Raw genomic sequence first — 16,904 nt, 5'->3', positions numbered from 1 at the left:
TGTTATATTTGTCCTTAGGTATAATATAAGTCTATTAGTCCGATTAATACGACGCGCACAAAACGTTACATAATAACCCCTATGCCCTGTATGTATATAAGTGAATGTTTAAGAAGTGTCACAGGTCCGTATAGCACGAAGTCTCATCCTAAACTGATATTATCGACGGAAATTAGTAAAAACTAATCGAAATTATAATAATTGTAAAGCGAAGAATAGTTTAGGAAAAATCTTCTGATAGATGCCTAAGGAAATAAGCAGCTAAATTATTTTTAATAACAAATTCAAATGAAGCAATTTCACGTACATATGTGTATACGCTTTAACCGCCGAATACAATAAAAAGGTTGAATAAAATATACATCATAAATTTATATTTTTTTATTTGCTATTGCAGTTGTGTACATACAAATCTATTGCAAAACGGTATAATTCCAAACTGTGTAAGAATGAGAGATATGACTTGAATGAAAGTAACCTCCAATCTGCGGAGCATGAGATCCATAAGAGTTAAAATAATTATTTCAGAACGGAGACTTTTTATAACAATATTGATTATAAAAATCAAGCGTGTCTTGTATACTTTATATTTAACTCATGTACTAAATGTCTTCAGTCGTAAATAACACGTTGACAAAAGTAATAAAGCAACATTATGGCTGAAAATAATGATGAGTAATTGAATCCTTACATTAATCGAATCTTCATCTGACTGTACACTTCGATAATATCATCACCTACCTTTAGTAATCACATCATTTTCACTTAAAAACAAATTGCATAAAAAAAATGAATATTAAAGAAAAGCAAAAATAAAACATTTGGTCCTTAACACTGGGATTTTTTTGGAAATTGCAAACGAAAATTTTATAATAATGGAATTTGTTTTAGCTAATATTTACAAAGTACAGTGCAAATAAATTTAACTATATTATTATAGAGACACGATAAGTTTACTTTCACGAGCACTTAAGTTCGCACAAACGTTCACAATACACAACCAAAACTGGAATAACAAAACATTGAGTTACGATATTGACCGACACCATTCCATCATAACTCCGTATGCTTGTGTTCATCATCTGCAACAAACGTTAGGGAAATGGTTAATCACGACAACACAAAATGAATATATCTATATACTAATACTAGTAGTTGCCCGCGGCTTCGCTTGCGTTTAAGGGTGTTGGTTGTCATGTATAAGGTAATATACACTATGATCTTTCTCGGAGTTCAAGTATGCGTCATGCCAAATGTCATCATAGTCGGTTCAGCGGTTTGGTCGTGTAAGACCGACAGACAGGCAGAGTTACTTTCACATTTATAATCTTAATGTACTAATATTAGAATAAATAAATGTAATAGTAACTCTATGTCATCACTTCACGCTTAGCATAAGCCAATCCGATTTAGGTGAGATTTAGTCTGTAGATATTTTGGGTCTCGAGGAAGGACATAGACTTTTCCTTTTATAATTCTCGAAGAGGCAAAATGGATTGTAACAGTAAAATTGTATAAATTTGGCGCAGTAAAGCTATAGGTTCAGTTAGTAAAGTTATATGAATGGTACATGATTTTTCATTACCTGAGGTAGTTCCTGTTTTGGTAATTTCTTCATGATGTGTTTCGATTTCCTGTAAGAACAAAGATTTTATAAATATGTATACAATTTTACTGAAATTAAAAATAACCTAAGTCGAATGATCCCGACGTTTTAGTGGAACCCCAAGTTGGGTCAGTATATATGTTACTGCATTTTTTTATTCAACAAATTCAATATATACCAGCCTTACCCCCTTTCTTTGAATTTTATATGAGTTTTAATAATTTGAATGCAAAGTTCTAGCTAACTTCATCGAGGATAGTAAAATCAACTGAATACTATGCATGAATCTTTAAAAAACATACACCAGCGGTTACTCCTAATTAGTAGCCCAACTACATATTAACCATGTACTCATTTCACTCATTCTATAGTAAAATTCCGCAGAAATTTTTAACTTTGCCGTCTCGTAAATTCAAATCGTTTATAAAAAATACATTGGTAAAAAAGGCGAATTATTCGATACAAGATTTTGTAGATGATAAAAAAGCGTTGAATTAATACCTGTTGACTTCCAGGCAGGATATATTAATTTAAATAATTGTATTAACTAACATGACTGTACTTTTTTTAATGTTGAAAAAGAGTAACTACTGAGTTTCATGTCGGTTCTTCTCGGTAGAATCTACTTTCCGAACCGGTGGTAGCTTCACTTTATTGTTAAATGACGATTCAAAAGTGCTTGAAAAAGCCCACTTGAATAAAGTATATTTTGATTTTTGATTTTGATTTGAGCGTGTACGCGGCACGGGAGGAGGCGTGCGCACCTGTTCGGCGTCGGCGTGCGCGTAGAGGCCGCGGCGCACGCGCGCCTGCAGCGCGCGCACCTCGTCGTCGTAGCGCCGCCACTCGGGCACGATGCGCATGGCGGCCGACAGCTTCGCCTCTTTCGTCATCGGGTTGTTGCACTGGCGACACAGATCATGTAGATTGTACACTCACGATCGCTACACTTTGTTTGAAACACATTCCACGGTTCGTTTGCAAAACAAGTCAAGAATAGTGTTGTGCTCTATCGTTGTTATTCTTTTATATTTTTGTTGTAATATCGATACTATGCCGATAGCAACTTTTTCGGTTTTCGGTGGTAAACATTAACATTGTAAAAAGGGTCAATATGTAAACAGTGTATAAAAATAATAAAATATCAATATTAATGTAATTTTGGAATCATTTAGCTGTGTTGAATTGGAAACTTAACACTGAGAGCATGGTATAGAAATTCTTAAATCGACTGCCATTGAAAGATTAGATTATTTATTATTAATTATATATTTAAAGTATTAAATTAAAATATCTTACCAAATCAATTGTCTTAGCGTATTGCTTTGAATTATCATCACACCAAGTTTCGCACCAAAGCCACTCCTGTGGCAGTGATTTTATGGCCACTTGGTGAATCATATTGTTAGGTAAGTCTTGATCTGTAACATAGAAAGTTGTAAAGAATGTTACACTCATCGGAAATACGAATATATTACAAGAGAAAAAGAAATGTTAGTATTTCAAACAAATAATACAAACATACCCAAGTTGAGCTGAGATGGCCCCGTGGTTAGAACGCGTGCATCTTAACCGATGATTGCGGGTTCAAACCCAGGCAATCACCACTATATATATGTGCTTAATTGTGTTTATAATTCATCTCGGGCTCGGCGGTGAAGGAAAACATCGTGAGGAAACCTGCATGTGTCTAATTTCATCGAAATTTTGCCACATGTGCATTCCACCAACCCGCATTGGAACAGCGTGGTGGAATATGTTCCAAAACCCTCTCCTTAATGGAAGAGGAGTCCTTATCTCAGCAGTGGGAAATTTACAGGCTGTTACTTTACTTTACTTTTTACTTACCCAAGTTGGACAAGCTGTTCGGGTCCTGGCTGAGGGCCTGGTACTGGCCGCGCAGGCGGTCGCCGGCGGCGATGCGGCGGAAGCGCTTGAGGTCCACCACGTACAGCGCGCTGATGTGGTAGCTGCGGCCCTGCAGGTGATTGCGCCAGTAACCTTGCTTCCAAAACCTGTGTATCACATTCAATCACAAATTAACTTGACTTAAAAAACAATTTATTAAGTCTTTTTTATTTTAACTAAGTCTTCAACAATCACCAACCTGAATCCTTCCATTTCTTTCCTACTATCACAGAAGGGCGTGTAGCCATAAGGAGCACCAGCGAGATCCAAATCGACTAGTTCTTTTAGGTCAGCTCGAACGATCTGTAGAAATTATTATTAAATATATAAAATTAGAAGAGTCGAGATGGCCCAGTGGTTAGAACGCGTGCATCTTAACCGATGATTGCGGGTTCAAACCCAGGCAAGCACCGCTGATTCATGTGCTTAATTTGTCTTTAAAATTCATCTCGTACTCGGCGGTGAAGGAAAACATCGTGAGGAAACCTGCATGTGCAAATTTCATAGAAATTCTGCCACATGTGTATTCCACCAACCCGCATTGGAACAGCGTGGTGGAATATGTTCCAAACCTTCTCCTCTAAGGGAGAGGAGGCCGTTAGCCCAGCAGTGGGAATTTACAGGCTGTTGTTGTTTTTGTTATATAAAATTACAAGAAAACAACACAAAAAAGTTGATATTGACTATTTTATAGCATAATTTGTGTAATCGACATTACTCAAAAAAATGGATCATGTCCTCACCTGGTCAGCATCGACGAATATGATCTTCTTGACGTGCAGCGGGAAAAGCACGTCTAGGAACAGAATCTTGTACCCCCAGATGGTGCGCTGGCGGTCGCGCTGCCGCTGCAGCCAGCGCGGCCACTGGTACTGCACCAACTCGTACTGGAACCCGTACTCTTGCGCCATGTACGGTAGAATGTCCTGGACAGATTTTGTAACTGATATGATACAAGTAACGTTTTTAAAAAAGCTCTAACAAGCAGATTGGCACCGTCATATAGATTGATAATCTTAATCTGTATTACGATTGTACCGGCAAAGATCTCAGTGGTTTTCCTTTTTATTCATTAAAATAATCTTTATAGTATACGACACTTAGGTCTCGGGATATAGCAAGTTTCAATAAAGTGATATAATTTAATAAATTACTTTTAATTAACATGATTACAAAGCGTTTTTATAATGTTGACAAGTTGAAAGGTAATTTTATCGAGTTAGGTATAAAAAATAATATTTTAGTTAATGTAACGTAAATAATGTTAAGATAAAATGGCCAAACCTTTAAAGAGGGACTAAGATAATTCTTCAGGAACCAAAATTTCACAGGTGACTTGGTGTGCTTCAGGACGGACAACATCATGATACGCAGGAACCTCTCGTAGAGGTGGCCCGACGCCACCGAGAACACGTTGATCGTCTCGTCTTGCGTTTCTTGCTCCTCGCCGCCGCCGAATGAACTGTCCGTGAAAAACATATATAATGAATATTACTAGCAAAAGTAGGTAATTACTAGTAAGTAGTACTAGCAACAGGCCTCAAATTCTTTGTTTACACGAGTTTCCTCTTGACTAATAACAAAATAAAAAGTTACCGATGTGTTTTGATATTGCGTCACTCAAAAAATTATGTATGGATAGTCTTTTGATCTACACACGTGGCTTTACAAGCTGTGTATGACAACCGTATTACATGAGTATATAACCATAAAAAATTAGAATTAAAATTTAAACCTTCTTCATTTTATCATGATATTTATACAAATTTAGCTACTCAATATAAAATAATTAAATTGACGAACTAGTATGTTAATATTAAGTGAGTATACTCGAATACTTCATTTACCTTGCAATAGAGTTCCAAATTCCACCGGTATTCTTTTCATCATTTTCTACGAGTAAGTCAAGATTTTGTTTGTCTGGTTTCTTGCTGACGCGCAATTTTATAACGTGGCTTCGGAGGGAGCTCATCAACACTTGGATGTCGTCGCTACCGGCCGGTGTGTCTGTATTTTCATGGCTTCGGAATCATACGTAAACATTATCAACTTATTTTCAGTAAAATTATATAAACAAGCAATGAAAGTATATTATGACATTGATACGTTACCCCACAATTTCGTAAATTTCATCAGAACGGCCCGGTCTGAGCCGCAACGTCCAGGCTCCAGGATTAGCCTTCAGCTGGAAGTATCCTAGGTTAGCCATCACGATCGTATCCTTAGTCTCGGGCTTGTCCCGCGTGCCCAGCACGAGCTGCAGGCCGCGCGGGGGCGTCCCCAGGTTAGTGTCCCACGCGTGACCTTCCAGCAGCAGATACTCCAGTTCGAACTCGCTATAAATCAATAGATATTGGCATCGACATTCAAAAGAAGGGAGGTCATTTCCTTTTTAGCTATTTTAGCAGTTACAAAATCAAAACACCACGGAGAGTTCTCTGTTAACGAAATTGTCCTCGATACAAAATATCGCGAGAGAAACAAATAGCATGAATAACTACATCGGCCTTTATCGGATTAACAGTGTAAGCAGCACCTGTGCACGACGGAGTCGACGTCGGCGAGGCGGATGTTGTCGAGGTCGTAGACGGACTTGACGCACTCGACGAGCCAGTTGGGCGGCGTGCGCAGCTCCAGCGACAGCAGCGGCGCGTGCGGCAGCCGCGAGAAGCGCGCCAGCGCGCCCGCCGACAGCGCGCCCGCGCTGCTGAACTGCAGCTCCGGCTCCAGCACGTAGCGGTAGAAGCTGCCCACGGAGACATGTTAACCATCGTTATTCCTGTGAGTGTGCTGGGCTTCGGGGCAACAGTAGTCGAGTCAAAGTCAACATTTTAAACATTTAATCATACAAAGCTAAGAATTTTTGAAAAATCGCGAATACAGATTAAACGCGTGACACACCCTCTCGTTAGCTCTATGTTTGTAATCCGTGAGAAATTAATAGTTTTGTTACTTAAGAGGCTGTTTAAATTAATTTCTATTCCTGTTCGGATACCGAGTTGTAAGAAATTAAAAAAAGAAATAAAAATTACTACTTTTCTGCACTACGAACCTCTTGAGTGGCATGTCAGAGTTTTTGTCCTGGGGGTTGAGGAACAAGCGCAGCCTGCAATTGACGACGCGACGCAGCACCAGCAGCAGCGGCGCCAGGCGCTGGGCCGCCGTCGACGCCGGGTCCACCACCGCCACGATCTGCGGGACATGATGACACATCATGACAAATCAGAGAGTAGTTTTGACTTTACTTCAGCAGATTTTGGTGGCTACAAATAACCTCGATCAATACTTGGAGTTAGGCATAAAACCTCAGCGAATCGTGTATATGGTTAGCGCGACCCACCTCGACAGCGGCCTCGTCTTCGTAGAGCGGCGCCAGGTCCACGACGGAGTGCTCGGTGCGCAGGCCGGCCGGCAGTGCCGTGCGCGCGCGCGGGCTGCGCGCCGACAGCACGGCCACCACCTGCAGGTACTTCTCCGTCGACAGCTCCACCGCGTCATCTGTGCCGTCAGAGTCTAATCAGTCCGTGCCCTAACTCCCCGTGTATATGATCATTATGCATCCGCTTGGATTATAGAATAATAGATCCCAGAGAACACTGGGACACACATTGGGACTTCAAGCGGTACATTCGAAACGGGTTAATCATTTTACAAAATAATATCAGTAAATTTTACTCACCATCCTCGTCTACGTCGTTTTTGCTCACGGTATTCTTTCTATTAAGTACCTCTGACAACTTGTCGCCGTACACTTGGTTGCTGTACCTGCAACGAAGACAACAACTTTTTTAGAATCGATTAAAAAAATAGTAAATATGTTTAAGGTATTTTATTTCATATCCGACTAGTTGTTATTAAAGTCCCGGAAGTCGTGGCGTACCTCTCGAGCAGCACGAAGTCGTCGAGCGAGAAGCGCTCCCCGGCGGCGAGCGGGCCCACGAGGCGCGCGTTGTGCACGAGCGCGCGCGCGCCCGCCCGCAGCCGCGCGCCGCGAGCGCTCAGCACGCGCGAGCCCTTCAGCACCCACTCGTACCGGTGCAGCAGCGGCACCAGCTCCGCCTGCGGGCGCCCACTCGTTACTACCCGATACCAACCGCTCCGATGCCGACAGGGGACTAGGAAAGCTTTTATTTTCGTTCAAAATCCTATGCCGGAGCAGACATCGTCTTTATCTCATCATCGTCATCAATTTATTGAAGTCGAGGCGGATTCTGAATCGCTGGCCTCGAAAAGGAACCTGAAACTCTTCGCTAGTAAGAATATTTGAATTCAGTACCAATATTTCACAGTCCTGTCTCTCCTGGCAGCCCTCGTCTTCCAGCAGGCGCGCGACGTACTTGGTGGCCTCTGCGGGTTCCAACGCGGTCACCGCTGCCAGCACCACCTTGTTCAGCGACTGGTCCTCGCTCGACGTGCCGTCTACATTCGGTATGAACGCCACGCGCGCGCCTCCCGTCTCCCTCTATTATACAAATATATTGGGTTTAATCATATATTACAGAATTCATTTTTTACATGACAAACAATACCACAACTGTTTCATTCTTGTTAACAATACACAGTTAAAAGATATCAGGTACATGGAATTATGCCATATCTATTTACTGTTGTAAAAAGGCTACATTTTATTGATAAACGAATTATTTTGAGTTATCTATATATGAAGTACAATTTCAATTTCAGATTAACTTTAATAGGTAGAAAATATTATACTAAAATATGTGCGCAATCCATTAAGTACTCCATCCTCCATTACACTTGGATGGACGCCTTGTCACAACTAGCCTATAAAAAAATATTTGATAAAAGGCGCTTACCATAAAAGTTAGGGCATTTCTGAGTAATTCTCTAGTATCCTTCTCATTGAGGTCACCGATAACCCAAATGGTCTGAGTTATCTTTTCCTGTTTCCCCGGTTTTGAGAAATACTTTAGTATCGGGAGAGCTGTTGCCAGAGCGTCGCGTCCTAAAAATAAGTACTTTTCATGAAATTGTTCTGCTATTAATCAATAGAGAAGATAAGAAAACCTACCCGTCAAATGCAGTAGACGATGGATTTTATCTTCCGTGAATAATTCAGTCGAAGACGGAACACCCGATAAGTCCAAATATTGAGACGGGTCAGAAGACAAAACTCGGCGATTCAATCTAAAAATACGTATATTTTTAATCACAAATATTCCTATTCGAAGTTGAACATGTTTACTATTTTTCAAAGCATTAATAAGTCAACCAGTCATAAATAGATTATGATTAGGAATTTATATTCAAATAATATAATAAATAACATCAGATTGTATTACCTCGGCATAATATGGGGTTGTTTCATAAGATAATCGACAGCGTCGTCTGTGTCGGCGAGTTCCCCGCGAAAAACTGATCGCTGCAGGCGCCCCGTGTGGCGGGACAGCGCCGTCACCAGAGCCTCCTCCAGCAGTTCCACGGACGACGTCACCGGCGTCGGACTGTCGTCCCACAGCGGTACGCCGTTTATCAATACCTGAATTTGAAGAAGACGGGATCCAAACGAGAACAAGAAGAGGATGGGTGTGAACTTTGGCGTGTCTAAGGAGACGCCTCCATTACCTAATGCTCTCGTTCATAGGCGTCTCCTCTTGTAAAGTACTATTGGATTGGAATTTAATAAAGTAAAAACCACATACTTTATGAGTTTTCTTACCTGAGGATATTTATCGGTTCCTAGCTTCGCAACGAATTCCTCGGCCAATTGATTACCAAAATTGTACTCAGAATCTTCCGATATGATGTCATCAAGGTTGGCACTGAAACTGGCATACTTCTTCAAATGCTCTTTAATGTGGTCAATATCGACACCATCCTCCGGGGCTGTCTGTAAAAGCTGCAAAAAAAAAGGAGAAATCGTCAGACACGATGGAATCTAATCAGAACTAGCCGAATCTCTGTCGTCTCAAGATTGTCAGTGACCTGCGTGAGGAAATAAAAGGCTTCCTTGTTGGAGTTCTTCTCCTGCGCGACGTAGTTGAAGGCGGCGCGCACGGCCAGCGCGGGCGCGGCGGCGTGCGCGGCCGGCGCCAGCACCAGCCCCACGCGCACCGGCGTCGCGTGCTTCAGCAGCGTCTCGCCCAGCTTCAGCGGCGGCGCCGACGACGGGCTCGTCGGGTCCACTACTATGACCTAGTAATGATCATTATATGTTATAGCTCATCTATGCCATTTACGATAATAATTCTCCAATTTATCAAGTAGTACGTCTTTAATGTGAAATCGAAATAGTTTTTGCTTTCGCCATCCTTATCCACGTAGAAAGAAAGTACCATTTCGAAACTACTAATAATTAAACTCACATAGTTATAAATATTCCTTCTTAAGTTTCTCAGCATTCCAGGGTATGTGGGCCGCAGTAACTCCATGAAAGATGAAGGCCACCTCCGGTACCGTTCGTCTGACTCTAAGTCGTTGAGCCACGTGATCGCCGTGTCGCGGATGTCTAAGCCATACTCTTCCCACGTGTAGGTCTCGCCCACATCGAGCGCCATCAGCTTGTTGATGAAATTCTTTGATAATCCTGTCCAAAAATTAGAGAAAGAAATAAAAAAAAATCTTAATCCAACAAGGGGCAACAACATTTTACAATGACTGTGATGTTCTCTGAGGCACGATAAGAAACAAGACAAAAAAATGTTTATATAATATCAAAATGACTTTCCAACATTAACACCAGGACACACTTCTGTATGGTAAAAAAAAATTTACTTTAAATTAAAAAAAAAATGCAAATTATTTTAAATACCAGTTATGTTGTTTAAAATAAAACATTAGATTACCTAGAGCATGCAAGGTATTCATGGGGCCGATGTCGTCTCTAAGAGCATTCAGCAACGCTAGTACGTCAACCTCCTCTGCGTCGTACTGCGCGCCGGACACCAATAACAGAGGCTCCGCGGCTCGGAGTCCTAACGATGACGCCCATATATCTTGATTGTATAGCACCTCGTCGCGGAATGACCGTGGTACGTTGACGTGAATGAGAGATTTCGTCTAAATAAACAAATGTGAACCAATGTCATTATATTGATCAAAAATAAATTCCATGTTTTACAAATGCTTTTTTTTTCAATATTTCTATAAAATCCAGTTATGTAGTAAGTGTGTTTCATAGATTACTTTTGACTAAAAACTTTTTGCTTCCATTTATAGATAAAACATATTGACTAAATTGTTGTGTATCCAAATACTAACTTGCATTGGAAAGTTTTGTGCAATAGATGTTAAAACTTTGAGAGCTTCATCACCACCCGCATCATGGGCGTCTATAACAGCAGCAGCTGCTTGCATACTGAGTGCCTGCATCTGCCAAACCTTAAGTGGTGCCAGTTCCTCGCTTGTTTCAGACAAGTGACGTCGAAAACGTTCCAATGGTGTGCGCAAGGCAGGAAATAGGTTTCTATTGCAACAAAAATATGACACATTAGAATTTCAAGCTATAAATGACAATAGTTCAATAGCAAAATATACACATGTATCAATTAAATCATTGTGTCTAAAAACACCTAAGTAATATAGCATAGGTTTAATGAAATTATTTAAGTGTGTTTAAGGTGTGTTTTACAAGCAAATAGGATAAAGTTCTTGAACATTGTAAATTTTTTTTAATAAAACATTACAGTACAATGCAGAATCACAAAGGATTTGGCACTATGTAATGTCCTATAAATAATTTCAATTTCATGTTTTATGTACAGTCATATCACAGATATAAAACAATTGCAAAATGCATTTTGTTTACAGCACATAAAAAATTTATAATTCTTTTAAATATTATTGGAAAAACTAGTTATTTCCCACATTTTATCTATTACTACTTTTAACTATTATTTAAATAATTTGTTTAAGAAATACACTTATAAAGTTAGGAACAGTGCTATAAATTATAATAAGATTTATTAATAAAACTTTACAGTACAATGCAGAATCACAAAGGATTTGGCACTATGTAATGTCCTATAAATAATTTCAATTTCATGTTTTATGCACAGTCATATCACAGATATAAAGCAATTGCAAAATGTATTTTGTATACAGCACATAAACATTTTATAATTCTTTTAAATATAAATAGAAACACTATTTATTTCCCACATTTTATCAAATTTTTTTTTTTTTTTTTTTTTTTATGGCATAGGTGGCAAACGAGCAGGAGGCTCACCTGATGGAAAGTGACTACCACCGCCCATGGACACCTGCAACACCAGGGGACTTGCAGGTGCGTTGCCGGCCTTTCAAAAAGGAGTACGCTCTTTTCTTGAAGGTTCCCATGTCGTATCGGTTCGGAAAAACCGCCGGCGAAAGCTGGTTCCACAAAGTGGTTGTGCGAGGCAGAAAATGTCTGAGAAATCGCGCTGTTGTGGATTTTCGGACATCAAGGTGGTGCGGGTGAAACTTAGAATTTTGGCGAGATGTCCGAAGGTGAAATTCAGCAGCCGGGATTAATCCGAACAATTCCTCGGAACATTCCCCGTGGAAAATTCGGTAGAAGATGCAGAGTGATCCGACATCTCTACGCAAAGCCAAAGGATCAAGGAGATCGGAAAGAGCTTGATCGTCGATAACTCGAGCCGCTCTACGTTGGATGCGGTCAAATGGAAGGAGCTGGTACTGGGGAGCACCCGCCCAGAGGTGAGAGCAGTACTCCATGTGAGGCCGAATTTGCGCCTTGTAAAGTTTAAAGCGATGGGCCGACGTGAAATACTGCCTCGCCTTGCTGAGCACGCCCAGCTTTTTTGAAGCCAATTTGGCTTTGCCTTCCAATTGACCGCGGAACTGAACGAGGCTCGAAATATCAACGCCAAGTATTCCGATACTACCTGTAGCGGCTATCGGAATGTTCTCAAATCGTGGAGATACGACAAATGGTGTTTTTTTAGCGGTTAACGCGCAAACTTGCGTCTTTTTGGGGTTGAAATGGACTAGATTTAGCCGGCCCCAATTCGAGACTTCGTTTAATGAAGACTCGATTTCAGACACAAGTTTGTTCCGGTTCTCTTCGACGTTTTCCCGAGAAATATTAGCGCGGCCGGTGTATAAGGTGTCAACGGTACTGTCGTCTGCATAGCAATGAATGTTCCCGATTTGCAACAAATCATTGATATGCAGAAGAAACAGAGTGGGTGATAGAACGCAGCCTTGTGGAACACCAGCATTGACGTATTTTAAGTCAGAGCATGCACCGTCGACAACGACCTTGATGCTCCGATCTGCCAAAAAACTGGTAATCCAATTGCATAATTTCCCGGGAAGCCCATAGGAAGGAAGCTTCGAAAGAAGCGCTTTGTGCCATACACGATCGAAGGCCTTCGCTATGTCCAAGCTGGCTGCTAATGCCTCCCCCTTGCTCTCAACTGTTTCAGCCCACCTGTGAGTAAGGTAAACTAGAAGATCACCGGCTGAGCGACCCCGACGGAAACCGTACTGGCGGTCACTAATCAGCTGATTCTCCTCTAGGTACCGCAGGAGCTGGCAGTTAATAAGGGACTCCATTACCTTGGAGAGCAAGGAGGTGATGGCTATAGGCCTATAATTGGACGGGTCTGAGCGGTTGCCTTTTTTAGGGATCGGATGCACCAAAGCTGTCTTCCAGGAATTCGGGACGACGCCTAATGTGTAGGATTGCCGGAAAAGACGCGTTAAGACCGGTGCCAACTCGGGAGCACATGTCCGTAGCACGATTGGAGGGATACCATCGGGTCCGCTCGACTTATGAATGTCCAAGGAAAGAAGTGCTTTACGAACTGCACTTTGCCGGAATTTAACCTCCGGCATCGTGGTATCACACCGCGGAATTGTTGGTGGAGACTTTCCTTGGTCATCCAGAGTCGAGTTCGACGCGAAGAGAGAGCCTAAAAGATCAGCTTTCTCTTTCGCGGTATGGGCCAATGACTCACCGTCTCTGTGCAGAGATGGAAAAGATGGCTGACAGAAATTCCCTAAGACAGCCTTAGCGAGAGACCAGAACGCTCGTGTTCCTGAAGGGAGACGCACCAGTCTCTCGCCAATTCTGCCAATGTACTCCGTCTTCGCCCTAGCAATCACGTTTTTGAGGGACCTAGAGGCAGAGTTGTATTCCTTTTTAAATGCGCTGGTATTTACATCACGAGACGCAGATGCATTAGCCCAGGTTTGATAGCGTTCCCACTTTCGGCGTGATGCCGTTTTGCAGAAGCGACCAAACCAAGGCTGGGACTTGCCACCGATGGGTACTGCAGAGTAAGGAATGAATAGTTCCATACCCTGAAGCACCACATCGGCAACAGAGTCAGCAGCAGCGTTCGGATCATCCGGCGAGAAACAAATCTGCCCCCATGGGTAAGATGCAAAAAAAGACCGCATCCCATCCCAATCTGCTGACTTGTAGTGCCATACTCGGCGGCACCCAACAAAGCGAGGCCGTGAGTACCGCACAACCGGCACTGTACTCCGGACGAGACAGTGGTCCGACGAGCCCAGAGGGGGATCGACGGTAACCTGATAGCCATCCGGATGCGAAGTCAGCAGAAGGTCCAACAGGGAAGGTGTATGATCCTCCACATCCGGTATTCGCGTTGGCGAGTTGACCAGTTGTGTCAGATCATATGCTAGAGCGAAGTCCAGAACAGATCTACCCGCATGATCGGTGGTGCGTGAGCCGAGCCATTCTGCGTGGTGAGCATTAAAGTCACCCAGAATAATGATCTCTGCGGATGGAACCTGCTGAAGCACGGAATCTGTAGCCATTTGGACGTGCTCAACCAGTCGGTCGGTTTCGGCATTACCGCTATGGGACCTATAAAGGCACGCATAGATTCGCGGATGGTCAGCGCAGTCTACACGCAGCCAGATAATCGATAGGTCCTGTCCTTCAAGGCTGCCGAGGCGTCGAGAACAGATATCATCTCTGACGTAAACGCATACCCCAGCTCGTGGTATAAAGGAATGTTCCAATTTGTACCCAGGGTACGAGAGAAAAGTCGTATCAGCAGGAGAAGATATCTGGGTCTCGGTTAGAAAGAGCAAGGCCGGCTTCGCCGTTTCCAGATGGTAGTGAACGGCGTTGAGGTTGGAGTTGAGTCCCCTTATGTTGCAGAAGTCCACAGCGAGGGTGGTAGGGGTTGCCTTATGATGCCTGCTCCGCTTGCCCCGAACAGTGGCGAGCGCAAAATTGCCCCCCCCAGAATTCGGAGGGCAGCCTGGGCATCCCTGCTCAGGTGGTGTATGTCCTGAGCATGGATGCCCAGAGAGGGATTCTCCACCGCTGTCGCTGATGGTACCCTCCTGGGGTAATTTAACCAAATTCTGCACAACCATCAAGTTTTGGGGGGGAGGGGGATTGGGCCTCCGGAACTCTCACTTACCGGACGAAACGCGGTAGCATAGCTACCACTTTACGCCGATTTTAAGTGAGAGAGTGGTACTTCCCCGGGCGTGCCGGCCCATTCGGCTGTAACCCGAAGGTATACAGCGTGGCACTACCACTTATAAATATTACTTTTATTTTTCAAATATTTTCAAATATTACTTTTAACTATTATTTACATGATTCATTTAAGAAATACACTTGTTAGGTTATGAACAGTGCTATAAATAATATCAAGAAAAATATTTCTGTTGCTACTTATACATCAATAAAATGTGGGTAAATATAAATGAAACTTATGTTATTCAGAATTCTTTAAAAATACATACTTGAGCCTTCCAAAGTTAAATCCATCAATTTGGTTTTGTGGGTCATTTTCATCTTCCTCTGCTGAAGGTACTGAAGTTTCACCACTCTCCGACTCCTTTGGTGTGGTGTCATCTTGACTTTTGTACTCAGTACTTTTCAATTGTAATTCAACTCCATAACCTGACAGACGAACCTTAGGTTTTCCCCGTGGCTATAAAACGAAAAGTTACATTGATATTTTTGTAATTTTAAATAAACTGAGGAATTTTTATTTCCAAATATTGATGTTATATAACAAACCTTAACATTCCACCTAACTATGTAGTTGATTAAGCCTAAATCTGCGTATCCTGAAAGGATTTTGTGTTTTGCAGCAAAATCTACCATTCCTAGTTCCCCATATAGAATTGCTGTAAGACTCTTATTGTCACTGCTTGGGTATGAATGATCCAACAGATATGTTTCTAGTTTATGGTCCTCCTAGAATTATGATAAAATAATTCATGTAAAAAATATTCACATTCACAAATATCATTTTATAGGAAATTGAAGACAGACAAAATATTTGTCACATATATTTAGACTTGCAAGTTAATAATAAATTATTATTGTTACCTGGGCAAATTAATATTTATGGTTTATTTACTCACAGGGTCATACTTAGCAGATGACTTAAGTATATCTCTTAATGCATCATTATCACAAATCTTCCTAGATGCAATTGATACAAATGTGTCACACGAAACATCCTTAGCTCCATTGTGTGTAGCAATTTCATCAAACATACGAACAGTTGGTGAAGTTAAATGCATTGAGAGAGCAAGTTTAGCCATACGAAGCTGGGCCGGAGCTAGAAGGGAGCTGGCTACCCCAATACAAGCATCATAGACTTGTTTATCTGTTTCTACAAGCAAATCAAACCATGTATATGATATAACTTTGAACCTGCTTTTTAATTCATTCTTATCATAACTTTACATTATTAAGCAATGTTTTACTAAATAACCAATGTATAAATAAATAAAAGTTTTTACCTAGATTATTCAAGTTTGTTTTTAAGGAATTTATTCCATCGAAATACGACCAAAATAAGTCTGTGCTCTCGCCTGAAAGATATTCTGCTAATTCCAAAACAATTGGAGTTACTTCCCACTTAGCGCTTACGAACGTGGTTACTCCTTTAGACTTCCTCTCTTCGCGTTTCAAGGAGTCAGAGTTAGTAGCAAATGTGAATAAAACGTGGGCTAATATAATTAAAAAGACTATTCCACCGGTAGCTTTCATTTTAATATTAAAATAATCACTCACTCATTAATGAAATAAAAAGGGTAAATTTAATTAAGAAAAGAAAACTATTTTAATATAAATTTAACATTTTTGGTGTAGTTTATGACGATGTTTAGATTTTTTATTTTACACGAAATATCCTATCTAAGTATCTACTTTTTGATACAATTTCACACCAATCACCAATGACAGATGAACACGGCATTTAATATTTATTAGAAGAGCGTTCAAATTTTGTGAAACCGATTCGTATATTATATTTTCATGAATACTATTAGTGTTTCTAATATGTATTTAATGTAAGTAGACCTTAAAAGTTAAGGCAATGACGTATTTTTCTTCTCCAGTCACATTATTTTATTATTGTTTTCTTTTATATTCTTTTTACACGATATAATTTGATTCGGAGTTACCAATGACAAC

At 41.1% G+C, this 16,904-nt stretch overlaps 1 protein-coding gene across 1 annotated transcript; it reads right to left on the bottom strand.

Moving 5' to 3' along the window:
• Window positions 1–366: 366 nt before the first annotated feature.
• On the bottom strand, window positions 367–16,876 carry LOC124536090 (UDP-glucose:glycoprotein glucosyltransferase). Its single transcript, XM_047112529.1, has 28 exons — window positions 16,229–16,876; window positions 15,845–16,098; window positions 15,495–15,674; window positions 15,215–15,405; window positions 10,736–10,940; window positions 10,321–10,534; window positions 9,841–10,061; window positions 9,461–9,670; window positions 9,195–9,374; window positions 8,818–9,014; window positions 8,547–8,662; window positions 8,332–8,480; window positions 7,791–7,976; window positions 7,395–7,573; window positions 7,194–7,279; window positions 6,855–7,012; window positions 6,567–6,706; window positions 6,051–6,260; window positions 5,626–5,850; window positions 5,362–5,535; window positions 4,799–4,976; window positions 4,258–4,440; window positions 3,714–3,817; window positions 3,455–3,621; window positions 2,906–3,027; window positions 2,371–2,511; window positions 1,586–1,634; window positions 367–1,082 (listed from the first exon to the last, which is right to left on the bottom strand). The coding sequence occupies exons 1-28, from the start codon at window positions 16,476–16,478 to the stop codon at window positions 1,054–1,056; spliced, it is 4,698 nt and encodes a 1,565-aa protein (XP_046968485.1). The 5' UTR covers window positions 16,479–16,876; the 3' UTR covers window positions 367–1,053.
• Window positions 16,877–16,904: the final 28 nt, after the last annotated feature.

The sequence above is a fragment of the Vanessa cardui genome, chromosome 2, assembly GCF_905220365.1.
Source record: "Vanessa cardui chromosome 2, ilVanCard2.1, whole genome shotgun sequence".
NCBI classification, from domain to species: domain Eukaryota; kingdom Metazoa; phylum Arthropoda; class Insecta; order Lepidoptera; family Nymphalidae; genus Vanessa; species Vanessa cardui.
Note: the sequence above shows the minus strand (reverse complement) of the source record. Positions and strands in the feature narration are given on the sequence as shown.